We start from the raw sequence: 18720 nt of genomic DNA, 5'->3' as shown, positions 1-18720 counted from the left end.
AAGAGCAGAGAAAAATGAAAATGCTGAAAGACTGAGAAAGAATTCAGCAAAGCTGTTTGACCTGAAAAGAAGCTCCAGAAGCAGAGTGGCCGAGGGAAAATTGTCAGCAAAAAGCTCCCAGGAAAGACTTGGAAGCTGATGGCAGAAATTTAAAATTTTTTACTGCAGCAGAAGACTCCAATGCATCTCCTTTAGAAGCCCAGTTTTAAGCTCAGAATGCAAAATCCACAGACCTATCTGGAGTGTGCTAAACCTTTTAAAATTCCAGGCTACACCAAGTCAGAGTTTAGATTGGAAAAAAAACCTGTAAGTAAACCCCAATCCCTAAGTCAGAGCTTGTTCTAAAACAGAGAAAAATAATTAACTGAATAATCTGGGAAAATTGTGACTTCTGAATTCAGCTGAGTAAAAGCAAAAGCCAGAATTTGACAGATTTGTGACTTCAAGTGAGCAAGGGAACTCTGCAGGCAGTCAATCCAAGGAGCCATTGTTGAGATTTTTCTTCAAGCTGAGCATGATTGCTCTTGTAGCAGAGTCCACCAGAACTGACCATATGTGAAATCCCTTCGCTGCTAAGTGAGTGGTGACATGTATAGGTTTGGACTGGGTAAGGTTGGCAGATATCCTCCCCAAAGATCGTTTGTAAACCAGATGGGTTTTATGACAATCTGTTGGTTTCACGGTCATTATTAACATGACTAAGACTTAGGTCCAGTTGGTGAATTAATTGAATTTAAATTCCTTCAGCTTTCTTAGTGGGTTTGAACTCATGTCTCCAGAGCTTTGGACAACTAGACCAGCAATGTTACTATTATGCTACCTTCCCCAGAAAAGAAGCATTATTCTCAGTCTCCAATTTGAAATTATAGTGCTCCATATGTTAAAAGCATTAGTTTTTTATGTACTTAATATATCTCAGGTCCCAAGGTAAAGATGAAAAAACTGAAGATACCTTCACAAAGACATTGCTGGATCCTCAGAGCCTGTCACCAATGCAAATTTCAAGAAAAAAGCGACGTCAGAAAATTTTATTGGATCAAAAGACTGAGATATCAAAGGTAAATTGTCTTCAAATATGTTGTCAAATTGCTTGACCCCTGGTTCCTGACCAGTTCTCTTTTAAATACCACAATTGAATCTTCCTGCACCACCTTCTAGGCAGTGCATTTCAGACAAATAGCTGTCTACAAAGCTTTCCCTATGTTGTCCTTTCTTCTTTGCCAATCATCTTAAATTTGTGAGCTCTGGTTCTCAATCCTTCTATGAAAGTGAGCAATTTTTCTCTGTTTACTATATCTAGACCACATATGATTTTGAAATCTTTTCTCAACCTCCTCCTTACAAAGGAGAACAATCATTCTCGTAAATCTTTCTCACACATTCTCTAAAACATTCACAAATGCCCAGATGACTTGTGATTTTGTCCCATATTATTGTTTGTAAATGCTTTTTCACTTCCAAGTTTTGCAGCGGTGACAATGCTGTAGGCTGGAACTATAAATAGCAATGTTAGAGGCTCCAGAACTTATTCCATCACATGGCTGACCAGGAATATCTCCTGCTCTAACCACCTTCCATTGGTGTGTATTGGAAAGGTTTGCAGATTGAAAGTCAATCTGTTGGGCACCTTCCTTGGCCATCGAGTTATGTGGTGGAAGTCAAACCTGGAGTTTTTTTGGCTCTGAGATGGGGATGTTACCCATTGCAGTACAGGATTTGTAGATTGCTTGTACAGGGCACAATTTGCAGATGACATAAAACTTGGAAGTATTGTGAACTGTGAAAAGTTAGTGAGAGATTTCAAGGGATGCAGTTGGGTTAGTGGAATGGGCAGACGTATGGCAGATGAAATTTAATGTAGTGAAATGCAATGTGATACATTTTGGTAGGACAGTATTAAATAAAGGGTACTATACTAAAGGGGTATAAGAACAGATTGATATACAGGTATGTGTACACAAATTATTGAAAGTGATAGGGCAGGTTGAGAGAGAAGTTAAAAAGGCATATATGATCCTGGGCTATATAAGTAGGGCCATAGAGTGCAAAAATAAGAAGTTATGGTGAACTTTTGGAAAATAAACTGGTACAGCCACAACCAGAGTACTGTGTGCAATTCTAACCCCTCTATATTATTAAAAATTCATACTGCAGTTCATGTTGTTACAGCAACTTGGACTCCCTGAGTGAACTATGATCCATTACCACACCCACATCTAGGTCATTAGATAGTTTGCCTTCCAACAGTGCAAAATACAACTGTTGACCATTAGTCTCAGTTTCCCACCATTTAGTTAATTTTATTCCTAGCTACCGCTTGGAACAGGCTTCAATCTGACAAGGCCATTATATTGGACTTTATCAAATGCCTTTTGGACCATATATACAGCAGATCAGTTGCATTAGCCTCATCAATACTTCTGTTATCTCAAAATGTAAATCAAATCAGTTAAACATGATTTGCCTTTTTAACAAATCTATGCTGACATTCCTTTATCATCCACACACATCCAAGTGCTGGTGATATTGTCTCAGATATTGGCTCCGAAAGCTTTTCCGCTACCAAATGCCACAACAACAGGAAACTGTGACTGGGTGAGAGTTATCTACAACTTTACCAGCTAACCATAGGTATATTGAACCGTTTAAAGAAAATCTGTTTTTTAAAAAAATCATAAAAAGACAATGTTTGACAAATGGCTGCCAGTCACTTGATAGCTGATATTATAAAGTTGACCGCTTCTCTGGAAAGTCCAAATGAATTACACTCAGTGAATTGTTATAAGCAACTTCAAACAGGGACACTCTTGAAGGGAACATGTTAAAAGTTGTTGGATTTAGATGGCTGATACTATAAAGTTGACTACTTCTCTGAAAAATGGATATGAATTGCACTACAAGATTATGCTCAGTATCTCTGCAATTTCCACCCCTATTTCTCTCAGCAGCTTCAAGTACAGTCAATCTTTCTTTTACCTCGTGTTTATCAATTTTTAGCCCATACAGTGTCTCAGCTATCCTTTCACTATGATTTTGACAGCACCTTTTTTCTTTTGCCTTGATAAAGACAAATGCAGTACCTCAGTGATGCCCTCTATCTCCAGGTGTAGGTCTCATTTATAATCCCTCATCAACCCCAACCCTCCTCTTACTACCATTTTACAATCTATGCATTTGTACTATAAAAGACTTTTGCATTTCCTTTTATATTAATGGACAACCTTCTCATATCTTTTTCTTCGCCCTTTTATTTATTTTCTCACTTTCTCTCTGAACTTTGCATTCAGCCCGTCTCACCGACATTATCATCCTGCCATCTAAATTAACTGGCACCAAACATAAAAAGGAATACAAGTCTCCCAGAGGCAAGTTGTAGTAAAAGGGTGATAAAGGGAGAAGTGGGGCTGATTAAGGACCAAGATGGAATTTACATATAGAGACAGGGTATGGTTGAGGTACTAAATGTATTTTGCTTCTATCTTATCCAAAGGAAGAATATGCTGCCCATTTCAGAGTGAAAGAAGAGGTAGTTGAGATACCAGATGGGCTAAAAAATGGTAAAACAGAAATATTAGATAAGCTGTTTTCACTTAAAGCTAATAAGTCACCAAGCTGGATGAGATGCATCCAAGGATATTGACAGAATTAAGGGCAGAACTTAGAGATACTTGTCTTAAGTTTTCATAGATACAGGGCTGATGTCAGACATCTAAAGAATTGCAATTGTTATATATTTGTTCCAAGACAGTTGTAAGGTTAAGCCCAACAACCAAAGGCCAACCTCAGTGTTTGGAAAGTTTTAGAAATGATAACTTATGATAAAATGAACAGCTACTTAAGCATAAGTGGATTAATTAAGGAAATCCAGCACAGATTTGTTTAGTGCAAATCATGTTTAATTATCTTGCTTGAATTCTTTGAGGCAACAGAGAGTGTTAATGAGGGTAATGTGCTTGGTGTGGTGTACAGGGATTTCCAAAATGCATCACCCATAGAATAAAAAGAACAGTAGCAACAATGATATGATATTGGCTGAGTGGCAGTAGTGAATATCAATTTATCAGACTGGAGAAAGATGTAAAATGGACTTCCCAAGGCGTCAGAATTAAGACCTTGTTTTTCTTGCTATATGTTAATGATCTAGACTTCAGTATGCTGGACACAATTTCAAAATTTTAGCATGGCACGAAACTTGGACATATTGTGACGTAATAGGAAGATAACGTTAAAGGGAAGAGAGAAGCTATTGGAATGGGCAAAATCAAGTGGGAGACAAAACTGAATACAAAGAACCATAATGTTAATTGTTTTAGTTGATAGAATGAGAAGAGGCAGTATAAAATACAGGATACAATTCTAATGAAAGTTCTGAAGCAGACAGACCTGGAAGTAAAGGTGCCCAGGCCAGATGGAAAAATGCTTAATAATGCATAGTCGATCATGGGCTTTTTAAGAGGGGCACAGAGCTTAAAATTAAGGTTGTGATAAACTTGTATAAAACACTGGTTTAGCCTCAGTTGGAAAACGATATTGGGAAGGATGTGAAAGCATTAGAGAGGGTACAGAGAAAATTCACAAGAATAGTTTAAGGAATGGAAAACTTCAGTTACATGGATAGCTGGAAGAAACTGAGGCAGTTCTCCTTTTAGAGAGAATCATAGAAACCCTACAGTGCAGAAAGAGGCCATCTGGCCCATCGGATCTGCACCAAACACAATCCCACCTAGGCCCTACCCCCATATCCCTATAGATATGGGTTAGGATGGTGCAGCAGCCATTGTACCTGCCTGCACTCAGAGGGTAACCAATTCAGCTTATCAAGGCCAATTTGGCATGATTGAATGGGATTTTCTAGTTGATCCCCAGGTTTTAGGAAGGGCCAGTTTGACTACAAGGTGACAGTCTCCTGGCTGCAGACTAGGAGAACACTTGAGGCGGGTCAAGGGTCCATCTCTGCGCACCATTGCGTCTGCCGATCATTCTGTGGAGGGTTTTGCCTCCAGCTGCTTCTGCCCAACTTTTGTGGCACAATTACATAAGCTATTTTTTACTTAAACATTTAAAACTTTGAAGAGAGGGCATCTTGCTGCTGAGTTCAAGCTAGAGGGCCTCTGATTGGTTCACCAGCTTTGAGAGTTTGCCCACTGCCCTAACTGACGACTTTGTTTCCCAAAAAAGATGCAGGATTCTGCTCTCCATTGGAGCCTTTTGGTGCAGTTCTGAGGCCCACAAGAAAATTCCTACCTTGTGTATTAATTGGCTTGCTACATCTCTCTACATAACAGTGTCTCTCAAAAACACTTATTGGACTATGTTGATATTGTTAGGTTGTGAAAAGTATTAAATGCAAGTTATTTCTTCCTTTACCAGGGCATGAAAATTCCAGCCAAATTATTCAATCCACATGAAGTAGCCATTGTGTTAAATCAGCAACCCGGAAAACTACGAATTAAAGATTTGCGAGAGGGTAATGCAATCAGAAACATTATTCGATCTGACATTTACTTCTTTAAGTACAAATAAAAGTATTTATTCTGTCGCGAGAAGTATACCTTAGTCTTCTGTCATCTGAATGGACACAAGGATCTGCTGTGGATTTGATGTGGCAGTTGTTCTGAAAATCTTTCAGTCATGTTCATTTAGTCAGTTGTGGGTTCTTAATAATTCTTCAGTAAACTGCGGCTTATCCAAAATCCTGCTGCCAATATCCTATCCAGCACCAAATCCTGCTAGCCTATCATCACCGTCCTCACTCACCCACAACTTTGGCTCAACTTTAAACTTCAAGAACTTTTATTATTTTCTTAATAACTGTGAAAAAGTATTTTTGTATTTTGTAAATCTGTGCTGTTAGGTTTACTGAATAAGTCTCAAAATTTGAAAATTGAAACACGCTTTATCAATACCTAATTGCTAATGATATGGTATGATGATGAAGCTTCTACATTTGTTGGTGCATCTTCTTGCGTGATTCACTGGTAAATAATTTTAATAAGCACTCTTGTACATCCAGTCTCAAGTATTAACATATAATTAAACATGGCATAATAAGCATGATTTTCTTTCCGAATATTATCACCTTAATCCTTTTATTTTCTTAAGTTTTGACCAATGTCCAAGGAGCATCAACAAGCAAACAGGCAAAGGAAGCAGTGTTTAAACAAAACGTCAATAAAAATGTTATGTTGGAACGGGCTAATCAACTACGATGGTAAGCAAAAGATAAAGGGCTCGATTTTACAATTTTGATTCTAAGTGCTGAATCTGGGAGTGTTTCAGATCCGACCTTTAGACCTGTTTTCAGGCAGCCCCGTACGTATTCTGCCTGAAAAAAAGTCAACGATTCTGAACCACGCTGCAGAAGCCTGTGGGTGGGGCTTATCACGGCCGAAACACTGCTGCTGGATCGGAGCCTTCAACAATGCATACATTGTAAAAAAAAATTGAAAAACCCTCCCCTGCCACATCGCTCCTGGGCCAAATAATACCTCCCTCAGCCTCCACAGAGATTCCCTCAACCCCACAACATATCTGTTCCCCTTATCCATCCACCCCCTTGCTACTCAGACTGATTGCGGCCGCTTGCCCACTTTCCGCCCCACCTGTCAAACATAGAGTGGCAGCGGACCTCCCTCTTCCCCTACCAATCGCACACAGAGTCGTAGCAGAACCCCTCCAAAAGAAAACCATCTGATCCATCTCCCTCCACCCCATCCCATCAGACAGTGATCTGACCCGCCTCCCTCCCCCCCACCAGAGAGCCACCTGATCTGCCTCTTTCACCCCGACCAGAAAGTGATCTGACCCACCTCCCTCCTCCCCCCCACTAGAGAGAAATCTGACCTGCTTCCCTCACCACCCCCTCCACTACCAGAGAGCCATCTGTCCCCCTTATCCCTCCATACCCTTGCTACCCAAACGATCTGAGTCAGAGAGCCGCCAGAACCTCTGAACTTACCTCCTCAGAAGCTGGAACACCCGAATCAGATCTATGCAGATCATGTGGAATCTGGACGGGCTAACGCAGTGGTAAAGGGGGAAGGGCCGGTAAATTTCGGCGCCCAGCTCATTAAATCAATTTAGATACATGCAAGTGCATTTAAATTGACATCGCGCCTGTTTTGGGCACGGTCCAGTCGGCGGTCTTTTTCAGCAATTAGGAAATGGGCACAGAGGTGGTCGTGGATCATGGCTACTCGCCTCACGCCCAACTTTACCAAGTTTTCGCGCCCAAAAACGGGTGCAACTTGATGGTAAAATCGAAGTAGCAACAGTGCATTTTTTTTTACTTTTTGGAATATTAAGTGCTGTAATTTTGATTTTTTTTAATGGCACTAAAGAACCATCTGGAAATATTCTGTTTTAATAAGCCAATGTCTGTTTGCTGAGAGTCTCCAGGTAAGTATTCTGTTTTATAGTTTGGACATCGTACTAAATCTATTTCTCTATTATTCTTCAGGCAGACACAGCTTGGTAGCGATCCAATGTCTGATGAAGCTAAACAGTTGGTTCTGGAAAAAAGGCAGTTAGCAGATGAAGAATACAAGGTTTGACAGAATTTAATATCATATATGTAAATTGAACACTGGTCATTTCAACAGTGCAAACATTTCGTTGTCTCCAACCTGAGCCCTTCAAAAAACCTGCAGCTAGGACAAAATGGATAGAGTCACTGCTCTGTTTTTCTCTCCTCTCTGTGCCTCATAAGCTCCTTTGCCACCAGTGCTTGGGAGCAGTTTTTGTTCAGATCTACAATGTAAGCGTGAGGTAATATATTTTGTGAAGGAAAACAAGGATTGCAAGGATGTGTCTTAGGAATTCAAATTTTTTGCAAGTGCCTATATATATATATGTATATATATATATAACCAGTGGCACTGAATTGAAAGATAAAGATTAAGACAAACCAGTAGAAAGCAATGGTGGCATTATATAGTATCATTTGCGGTTTTGGACTACACATTATACAAAAGACATTAATGTCATAGACAACATAGAGCTTGGCTTTATCAAATTATTTCAGAAATAAACTATTCCAAGAATAAATGGAGCATTTTAAAATTCTGAAACATTTTGACAAGTGAGTAGGGAACACACGTTTTATTTGGTTGGGAAATCAGTGATAAGAATTGCCAATTTAAAATTATGACTAAGAGTGAAGAAAGATATTTAAGGCAACTTGTTTTGATGCAGAAAGTTGTCCCAGCATGAAATACTTTGTCACAGACTCACTAGGATGGAAACTCTTCCAATGGGGACGAAGTAGAAATAGTCAAGAGCTTTAAGTTTTTGGGTGTCCAGATCACCAACAACCAGTCCTGGTCCTTCACTCACCTGACGAAGGAGCAGCAAGTGCTCCGAAAGCTAGTGGATTTTGCTACTAAATAAACCTGTTGGACTTTAACCTGGTGTTGTGTGACTTCTTACTGTGTTTACCCCAGTCTAACACCAGCACCTCCATATCTGGTCCTTCTATGCAGACACTATAGTTAAGAAAACCCATCAACGCCTCTACATTCTCAGGAGACTAAGGAAATTTGGCATATCTGCTACAACTCTCACCAAATTCTACAGATGCATCATAGAAAGCATTCTATCTGGTTGTATCACGGCTTGATATGGGTCTTGCTCTGTCCAAGTCTGCAAGAAACTACCAAGGGTCATGAATGAAGCCAAATCCATCACTCAAACCAGCCTCTCATCCACTGACACTGTCTACACTTCCTGCTGCCTTGGAAAAGCAGCCATCATAATCAAGGACCACATCAACCCTGGACATACCTCTTGCACCATCTTCTGTTGGGAAGAAGATACAAACGTCTGAGATCATGTACCAGCCAACTCAAAAACAGCTACTCCCCTGCTACCATCAGGCTTTTGAATGGACCTACCTTGCATTAAGTTGATCTTTCTCCACACCCTAGCTATGACTGTAACACTACATTCTCGCCTCAATGTACAATATGCTTTGTCTGTATAGTGTGCAAGAAACAAAAGTTTTCAATGTATACTAATACATGTGACAATAATAAATCAAATCAAATTGAATGTTTACAAATATTTGAAATTGCATAATTATGGGAAAAGGGCAGGACAGTGGGATTTTTAGATGACGATAGCAAAGAATGAACATAGATAAAACATAGGGAGAAATTCAACATGGGGCTGATTCTCCTGTTAAATGGCAATCACCATCAGGTTGGCATTCGACTCCATATGGAACTGCCTCTTTCTTGCCCAGACATAAGACCCAAGCCTACTGAGAAATGTGCAGCATAGCTGCTCCTGGAGGCCTTCTGTCAAGTGAGCAGGAGAAGTGAAACCTTGTCCCCTTTTTACAGTACTAGTTGTAAACTGGTAAGCTTAAAGGTCCCAGCTACTTGAACAGGAGCAAAGGTAAAGGTTGAAGTGGGATGGAGAGTAGTGGTGGTCAGGAGCAAAAGGTGCTGGGCTCATAGGATTTGGGGTGTTAGTCAGGGAAGGAGGGTGTTCATCACCAGTTTTACCTTGTTATATATTAAATATGTTGACCGGTATTAGCAATAGACAAAAGATGAAGAGATATCACAGTGTGTGTTTCAAACCAACGCAACAGAGATTTATTTAAGAGCTATTGCCACTTTGATGTCCAACCTGGAAGAGAGATAAAAAGCTGTGAATGCTTCTCGTGACGTCATTGCATGTCATGTGATTAATGGTTTGAAGTACATAACAGATGGGAACACCACTGTCTGCAAGCTCCCTTCCAAGCCACACACCATCCTGACTTGAAACACTATTGCTGCTCTCACAGTTGCTGGGTCAAAATCCTGGAACTCCCTTTCCTAACAGCAGTGTGAAGATGTGCTGACACTGCATGACTGCATAATTCATGAAGGTAGCTCACTTCTCAGGTGCAATACGGGCGCAGCAATAAATGCTGGCCCAGTCAGCGATGCTCACATACTGTGAACAAATAAAAATAAATGCTTCTGTGAAATGTCTTGGAACATTGCATTACATTAAAGACTCAATATAAGTTGTTGTTGTTGAATGGAAATTGCAAAAGAGTTTGAATTTGAGCAAAGACATCTTGTTGATTCGAAGCAGAAGATATTTACTCTTTATTTGGCCCCTGCTTTAGAAATTCTTATTTCATATTTTGTAAAATAGAATTTAATGCCAAAAGATAGGCATTATTTGGCAGAATTACTCAGACAAAACAGAATAGTTGAGATACGTGTTGTAAGGATACTGTTCTGAAATCAGGGCTAAGGCATGCTGTTGGGAAACAGTACAGAGGACGTTACTGTTTATTTTAGTACATTTTGTATTTGATGTCAGGCTGCTTGGTGTTGATACTGTGTACTAGGAGTGGGAATGTATGTTATCATCAATACCATTGTGTCTCATTTTGGGAAGCCCAGAAGATCAATCATAAAAGTTTAATTCCTTTCGATGGAAGTTGCTTAATTCCTTCAGGGAAGATTCCAGGAAAGAGGAAGGGACAGAAATAAAGGGTTACGTAAAAGCTCTGACTTATCTAATTTGGACAATGTACAACTAGTGTATTTGTGCCAGTTGCCACAAAAGTCAGATTGACCCTATTTACAGAGCTGGAAATTGTCAGTGTACAGAAATCCATCTGGGATGTATGCAAGTTTAAAAGATAGTTATATTAAATATGATAAATTAATCATTTTCTTTGAAATGAAATGTGACACGTACATCACCGATTACTCCACATGTGCATGAACCACATGAGAATATGTGGTTCAGAGTACATTTGTGCTCGTTTAAAAATATTCTTGTTGTTCTGAAATTATGTAAGTTAATAAGGATGATGGAATCAGTTTCAGATACCACACATTGTTTGAAAACACTTTTCCTATACCTAGAAATATATTATTTCAACTCAAAATGTCCCTACAAATCCCTCCCTAGCGGATTTTCACAATAACTTCATTGCAGTGTTAATGTAAGCCAACTTGTGACACTAATAATAAACAAATGTTCAAAGATATAATCCATAAGGCAGTGACAGAATCATCTTAGAATACTTTGCATAACATGGATCTCAATCCCTTTGATAAATACATGTCTTTAAAAGTGTACTTAATAATGTCATTCCTGTTGGTGGAACTCTTACTTCCACATAATATCACACATCTTTTCACGTTGGTCCACTTTTTATCTGCCGAAAGCACCATGTTTCCTTATCACCTTGGTGATTTTTCACCGTGACCTTCTGACTGAACTCTCCAAGTTTCATGCCTCATGCATCATGACTGATCTTCACTTTGCCTTGTTTTTCTCTTACTTCACTATTGACATCAGGCTTAAGCAAACTAAACTTTGTCCAAGAAGCATCTGCCTTCACTAACTCATGAAGTGAGCAATCTGTCGTAGACTGTGGAATTATTCTGCAGGTGAACAGAAAATTGTCTAGTCAGTGTCAAAGAAAATCATGAAAATTGCTGCCTATCTTGTCACCTGGCAAATACTCCTGCAAAGAGCTCTTTGCAATCTGTACACATCTTCTGCAGCACCTTTGGATGCTGAATGAAGCACTGGTCCATTAGAATGTGTTTGGCTCAATTCTTACAAAGGAATATTTCAAACTCTTCTGACATAAACTGTGGACCATTAACCTAAATCTCTGCTAACCAATAAATTACAAAGCAACTTCTCAAAATCTCAACAGTTTTGGCACTTGCACAATTGGGCATGTACTCAACATTTATTCACTTGCTCAAGCTATTGAGAAAGCCAAGTTTTCTTTCTTTTCCTTTTCAAAGAAATTGACACAAGCTCATTCCCACAGTTTTCTTGTGTTTGACCGTGAAATGGAAGAAACTTTGATTGCGTAATTTCTCATTCTGAGATACACTTTGCAAGTTTCCACCAATTCTTCAATATCTCCATCTCCCTTTAGATAACAAAAATAGCTTCTTACTACTACTTTCAAAATCCCCTCAACCCTCCCTTGCATTGAGTGGATGCTTTCACCATCTATTTGATGACACAGATTTCATGTGACACCATGAAGCAACACTTTCACTTTGAAACCATGCTCTTGAGGTTGTTCGAGGGCTTCCTTCATCCTTACAGTGTGCTCTTTCTCTGTTGTACTGCTAATTAGAATATCATCTCAGAAGTAGTACTTCCCTTTCATCCCATTTTGTAATACCTGATCCATGACACTCTGGGACTTTGTGGGAGCAGTAAACATCCATACTAGTACAACATTTTGCGTGCTTGAATAGTAGGCAGTTCCTTGCTCTTGTCACTAAAATCTAATTGGAAATATGCGTTTGACAAATCTATGTTACGGAACACCTTTCCATTGGCTAAATTAGAAAACAATTTTCCACGGCAGGAAGTGGATGAGTTTCACTCTTGAAAAAGCTGTTTGCTTTCATAATTTCCACAAATCCAAATGGATTTGTCTGCTTTTTGAATGACCACAAAGGATGTGGCCCATCACTCTTCTTCATCTTCTTAAATATCCTTGTTCTTTTGAATCTATTCAGTTCTTTACATACTGCTTCAAGCTATGTGTAAGGCATTGGCCTAACATTGCATAGGTCTAAGCTTACAGCTCACTGTAACCTTTCCAGTCAGAATGCTTGGAACAAAGTCATTGCTGGATTTTAAAGTTTTCTGAATTGGAGAATGACTTTGAAATGTATAATCACAATTGTGGAAACCTAAAAACATTGTCGATATAAATATTTACCTGAAACATGAAACTGAGATAAAACAATGTAAAGCAGTAAAAAATTGTTTTAATTATCTAAATACTGTATTTTCTATGTTTCCGCTTCTGAACTACTACATTAAAATTATGCTGTACGTTGCTTGGGTCTTAGCAAGCCACTCTGCTTAAGGGCAGTTAGTTATATATGTTGGCCCAACCATCCTATGGATGAATTTTTTAAAAAATTTATGAGTGCTATTCACCATTGTACAGTTCATGCCAAAACCAGCTAGCTCGGGGAATCTTTTTGAAGAGCAGGTGAAAATGTTATTTTACTCGATAGGCCCGATTGCAGATTACATCGTTGTAAGATGGAATTAATGAATCATCGGCAGAATTCAAATGTCCTAAAGCCGTTTGACATTTATTTTAATCCAAGAAGCAACAAAATACTCAGAAGAGTTAAATTCAATAAGAGTCCAACTGCCAGAAGAATCTGTTAATTCATTAATCAATGACCTGTACAGGATGACAGAAGTTTGTGAATGCAGAGATTTAAAATCTGAAATCTTCAGAGACAGAACAGTGGTTGGAGTAATAGAGATGTGCTCTCTGACCTCCTGCAAGCAAAGGAAGATTAAACACTGGGAAAGGCACCACAGATAGACAGCAAGAACTCATTGAGTGGCACAATACAATCTGAAGGGGAAGAGAATAAAACAAGACACAAAGGTCAACCCTCAGTCCAGATTGTTAGGCACAAAGATACAAAGGTGCTAAGATTTGATTTGATTTATTATTGTCACATGTCTTAGCATACAATTGAAAGTATTGTTTCTTGCACTGTATACAGACAAAGCATACTGTTCATAGAGAAGGAAATGAGAGAGCGCAGAATGTAGTGTTACAGTCATAGCTGGGGAGTAGAGAAAGATTAACTTAATGCAAAGTAGGTCGGTTCAAAATTCTGGTGACAGCAGGGAAGAAGCTGTTCTTGTGTCAGTTGGTATGTGACCTCGGACTTCTGTATTTATTTCCCGACGGGAGAAGGTAGAAGAGAGAATTTCAGGGTGCATGGGGTCCTTAATTATGCTGGCTATTTTTCCGAGGCAGTGGAAAGTATAGACAGAGTCAATGGATGGGAGACTGGTTTGCATGATGGATTGGGCTACAATCATGATCTTTTGTAGCTCCTTGCGGTCTTGGGCAGAGCAGGAGCCACACCAAGCTGTGATACAACCAGAAGGAATATTTTCTCTGGTGCAGTTGTAAAAGTTGGTGAGAGTCAGGGAAGCAAAAGTCAGGGAAAGCAATTCCCAAATCAGCCAGCAGATCGATCATGCCAGCGCTATGGAGAGAAGCATAATGATAGGTGAGATCAATGTCCTGAGAGTACAGTCCAGTGCTTCCACTGCAACAGATTTATACACTACAGCAAACTGTGCAAGGCAAAATCACTGAAATACGTGGATGGCTTAAAGAGGTTAAGACTGCAAACCAAGAAGATGCACAGCCATGCTCCTTGGGTTAGATCAAATTTTGCCATTTTGGACTACCAACATTTCTGTCAATGGCAATCAAAACTGATTAAACTGATTCCGAGGGGGGATGGGAATCTAAACTGTAGCTCCAACGTACAGGAGGATGAGAACAGGGAGGTCATGGATAAGGTATCTAGGTCACAGCAGGGTATTGGCAGGCGGGAGGGTGGTTTGAAGTGCGTATACTTTAATGCAAGGAGCATACGCAATAAGGTGGATGAACTTGCAGCCTGGATTGGTGCCTGGGACTTCGATGTTGTGGCCATTACAGAGACATGGATAGAGCAGGGACAGGAATGGTTGTTGCAGGTTCCGGGGTTCAGATGTTTCAGTCAGAGCAGAGAAGGTGGTAGAAGAGGGGGAGGCGTGGCATTGTTAGTCAAAGACAGTATTACAGTGGCAGAAAGGACATTTGATGTGGACCTGTCTATTGAGGTAGTATGGGCTGAGATTAGAAACAGGAAAGGAGAGATCACACTGTTGGGAGTTTTTTATCAGCCTCCAAAAAGTTCCAGGGATGTAGAGGAAAGGATTGCAAAGATGATCCTGGATAGGTGCGGAAGTAACAGGGTAGTTGTTATGGGGGACTTTAACTTTGCAAATATCGATTGGAAAAGCTATAGTTCAAGCACATTAGAGGGGTCAGTTTTTGTCCAATGTGTGCAGGAAGGTTTCATGATACAGTATGTAGATAGGCCAACAAGAGGTGAGGCTACATTGGATTTGGTACTGGGTAATGAACCAGACCAGGTGTTAGACTTGAAGGTAGGTGAGCACTTTGGTGATAGTGACCACAATTCGGTCACGTTTACCTTAGTGATGGAAAGGGATAGGCATATACCAAAGGGCAGAAGTTATAGCTGGGGGAAAGGTAATTATGAGGCTATTAGGCAAGATTTAGGATACATAGGGTGGAGTAGGAAATTGCAGGGGCTGGGAACATCTGAAATGTGGAGCTTATTCAAGGAGCAGCTACTGCGAGTCCTTGAAAAATATGTACCTGTCAGTCAGGGAGGAAGTGGTAGAGTGAGGGAACCATGGTGTACTAAGGAAGTTGTATCTCTGGTGAAGAGGAAGAAGGAGGCTTATGTAAAGATGAGACGTGAAGGCTCAGTTAGGGCATTGGAGAGTTATGACATAGCCAGGAAGGAGTTAAAGAGAGAGTTAAGAGCCAGAAGAGGACATGAGATGACTTTGGCGGATAGGATCAAGGAAAATCCTAAAGCTTTCTATAGGTATGTTAAGAATAAAAGATTGGTTAGGGCCAGTCAGAGACAGCAGTGGGAAGTTGTGCGTGGAACCTGAAGAGATAGGAGAGGCACTGAATGAGTATTTTTTGACTATTCACGCAGGACAAAGTCAGTGTAGTCGAGGAGAATACTGCGATACCAGGTAGTAGACTAGATGGGATTGAGGTACATAAGGAGGAGGTGTTGGCAATTCTTGAGAGTGTGAAAATAGATAAGTACCCTGGGCCAGATGGGATTTACCCTAGGATTCTCTGGGAAGCTAGGGAGGAGATTGCAGAGCCTTTGGCTTTGATCTTCATGTCGTCATTGGCTTCAGGTATAGTGCCGGAAGACTGGAGGATAGCAAATGTTGTCCCCTTGTTCAAGAAGGGGAGTAGAGACCATCCTGGGAATTATAGACCAGTGAGCCTTACTTCTGTTGTGGGCGAAGTTTTGGAAAGAATTATAAGGGATAGGATTTATAATCATCTAGAGGGAAATAAATTGATTAGAGATAGTCAACATGGTTTTGTGAAGGGTAGGTCGTGCCTCACAAACCTTATCAAGTTTTTTGAAAAGGTGACCAAAGAGGTGGATAAGGGTGAGGCAGTTGACGTGTATATGGATTTTAGCAAAGCGTTTGATAAGGTTCCCCATGGTAGGCTATTGCAGAAAAAGCAGATGCATGGGATTGAGGGTGATTTAGCAGTTTGGATCAGGAATTGGCTAGCTGATAGAAGACAGAGGGTGGTAGTTGATGGGAAATATTCAACCTGGAGTGCAGTTACATGTGGTGTACCTCAAGGATCTGTTTTGGGGCCACTGCTGTTTGTCATTTTTATAAATGACCTAGATGAGGGTGTAGAAGGATGGATTAGTAAAGTTGCTGACGACACCAAGGTCGGAGGAGTTGTAGACAGTGAGGATGGATGTTACAGTTTGCAGAGGGACATAGATAGGCTGCAGAGCTGGGCCGAGAGGTAGCAGATGGAGTTTAATACGGAAAAGTGTGAGGTGATTCACTTTGGTAAGAATAACAGGAGTACAGAATATAGGGCTAATGGAAGGACTCTTAGTAGTGTGAACGAGCAGAGGGACCTTGGGGTACATGTGCATAGCTCCCAGAAAGGTGGCACCCAGGTTGATAAGGTTGTTAAGAAGGCATACAGTGTGTTGGCTTTTATTGGTAGAGGGATTGAATTTCGGTGCCGTGAGGTTATGTTACAACTGTACAAAACTCTGGTGCGGCTGCACTTGGTGTATTGTATACAGTTCTGGTCGCTGCGTTATAAGAAAGTTGTGGAGGCATTGGAAAGGGTGCAGAGGAGGTTTACCAGGATGTTGCTTGGTATGGTGGGAAGGTCTTATGAGGAAAGGCTGAGGGACTTGAGGTTATTTTCATTGGAGAGAAGAAGGTTACAAGGTGACCTGATTGAGGCATACAAGATGATCAATGGATTGGATAGGGTGGACAGTGAGAGCCTTTTACCTCGGATGGAGATGGCTAACACAAGGGGACATAGCTTTAAATTAAGGGGTGGTAATTATTGGACGGATGTCAGAGGTAGGTTCTTTACTCAGAGGGTAGTAAGGTCGTGGAATGCCCTGCCTGCAGCAGTTGTGAACTCGCCAACTTTAAGGGCGTTCAAATGGTCTGTGGATAGGCATATGGATAGCATTGGAATAGTTTAGGTTTGAGGGTCATTAGATTGGTTCCACTGGTCGGCACAACATCGAGAGCCAAAGGGCCAGTACTGCGCTGTAATGTTCTATGTTCTAAAAATGTTTTAATTAGATGCACAAGCCAGAGGAATTATCCTGTCAGACAGAGAACTGTTGGTAAAAGACCTCTGGCTTCAAGCAACAGACACACTGCTTTACAGGCCTGGAGGGACCCCACTACCCGTCATACTACTGAATTGTAGAAGAAAACAGATATTCAAGCTGATGTACAACATCAGTAACAAGCCTTTTTTTCTCTGAGGCAGGAAGGCTGCCTAGCCTTACAGCTCCTCAAATGGTAGATGATGTCACGGCAACCGCTATCATAAACCAGACAGAACTGCACATTCCTAAGTACTCAAACAAAACAGAGTAGCTTGACTGAGATTTTAGCCCTGAACTGTCTTCCCTCTTTGCAGATTTATCAATTCTCATTACAGATCCTGGAAAACCTTCAATGGTCAGACTAGCCAACCACCCATGAGATAACCATGATGCCTTCAGTGGAAGAAGAGAAAGACAGAGATCAGCTTTCTGAGCAACCTCTACCTCTGGCTGCAACAACTGAACAACAAGTCAACACCGTAACTGGAGTACAACACCCAGCTGGCTTTCCAAAGCCACAAGAGATGGCTGACAATGAAAAGCAGAGGCAAGTCTTCATGCTACAAGAATGCTCCTCCTCAGCCACAGAGGACATCAAGGTCACCCACATGACAAAAGAAGAGAAAGAAGCGACAAGGAGAAAAGCACAATGTTCTGTCCACCCTGCAAAAGATGTTAGAGTAGCAGAAACCATCAATAAACACAGGAGCTGAACAAACCAAGTGCAGTTCATCATGAAAGAATGGAAGAAAATAATGAATGCATACCAGTTGGCAACTTAACCTCCAAACAAACAGGAATAAGGAGCAATGACAGAGTCTACCACAGAACTGCGAATGAGATATGGAAGGCTTATTAGGTTTTGCCTCTGTGATCCTTCATATTCAAGGGCATGAAGGAGTTGGGGGATAGGTGGGATAGAGCTAATGTAGTAATAGTGACAGTTGTAATAGTGACAATGTAGTAATAATGTAAATGTATCTACAGGATGTGGGTGTCCCTGGCTGGGCCAGCATCTATTGTTATCCCAAATTTCTCTTGAGAAGATGATGATGAGTTACCTTTTTGAACTGCTCCAGTCCATGTGGTGTTGGTACACCCACAACTGACTCAGCAAAAGTGAAGGAAGAACGATATGGTTCTAAGTCAGGATGGTGAATGACCTGGAGGGAAACATCCAGGTGGTGGTGTTTCCATACACATGCTCTTGTCCTTCTGGATGGTGGCAGTCATAGGTTCATAAAATGCTGCCAAAGGTGCTTTGCTAAGTTCCTGCAGTGTATCTTGTAGATGATATATTCCTGCTACTGTGCCTGGGTGGAGGAGGGAGTGAATGTTAGTGGATAAGTTGCCAATTAGGTGGGCTGCTTTGTCCTGGATGGTGTTGAACTTCTTGACTGTTGTTAGAACTGGACTCATCCAGGAAAGCATAATGCCTTCCATC

The 18720-nt window shown here is 40.6% G+C and overlaps 1 protein-coding gene across 1 annotated transcript in view; it reads left to right on the top strand.

The window, feature by feature from the left end:
• cfap221 (cilia and flagella associated protein 221) overlaps window positions 1-18720 on the top strand; it is a 121184-nt gene that overhangs the window by 57353 nt on the left and 45111 nt on the right. Inside the window, exons 9-12 of the mRNA XM_080199266.1 lie at window positions 920-1058; window positions 5371-5467; window positions 6103-6211; window positions 7460-7547. Of these exons, the coding sequence (XP_080055392.1) occupies window positions 920-1058; window positions 5371-5467; window positions 6103-6211; window positions 7460-7547 (433 nt within the window). The remainder of the gene's footprint in view (window positions 1-919; window positions 1059-5370; window positions 5468-6102; window positions 6212-7459; window positions 7548-18720) is intronic.

The sequence above is a fragment of the Carcharhinus amblyrhynchos genome, chromosome 11, assembly GCF_965287045.1.
Source record: "Carcharhinus amblyrhynchos chromosome 11, sCarAmb.v2.hapA, whole genome shotgun sequence".
In the NCBI taxonomy this organism is placed as follows: domain Eukaryota; kingdom Metazoa; phylum Chordata; class Chondrichthyes; order Carcharhiniformes; family Carcharhinidae; genus Carcharhinus; species Carcharhinus amblyrhynchos.
This window is presented reverse-complemented; position numbering and strand designations above follow the sequence as displayed.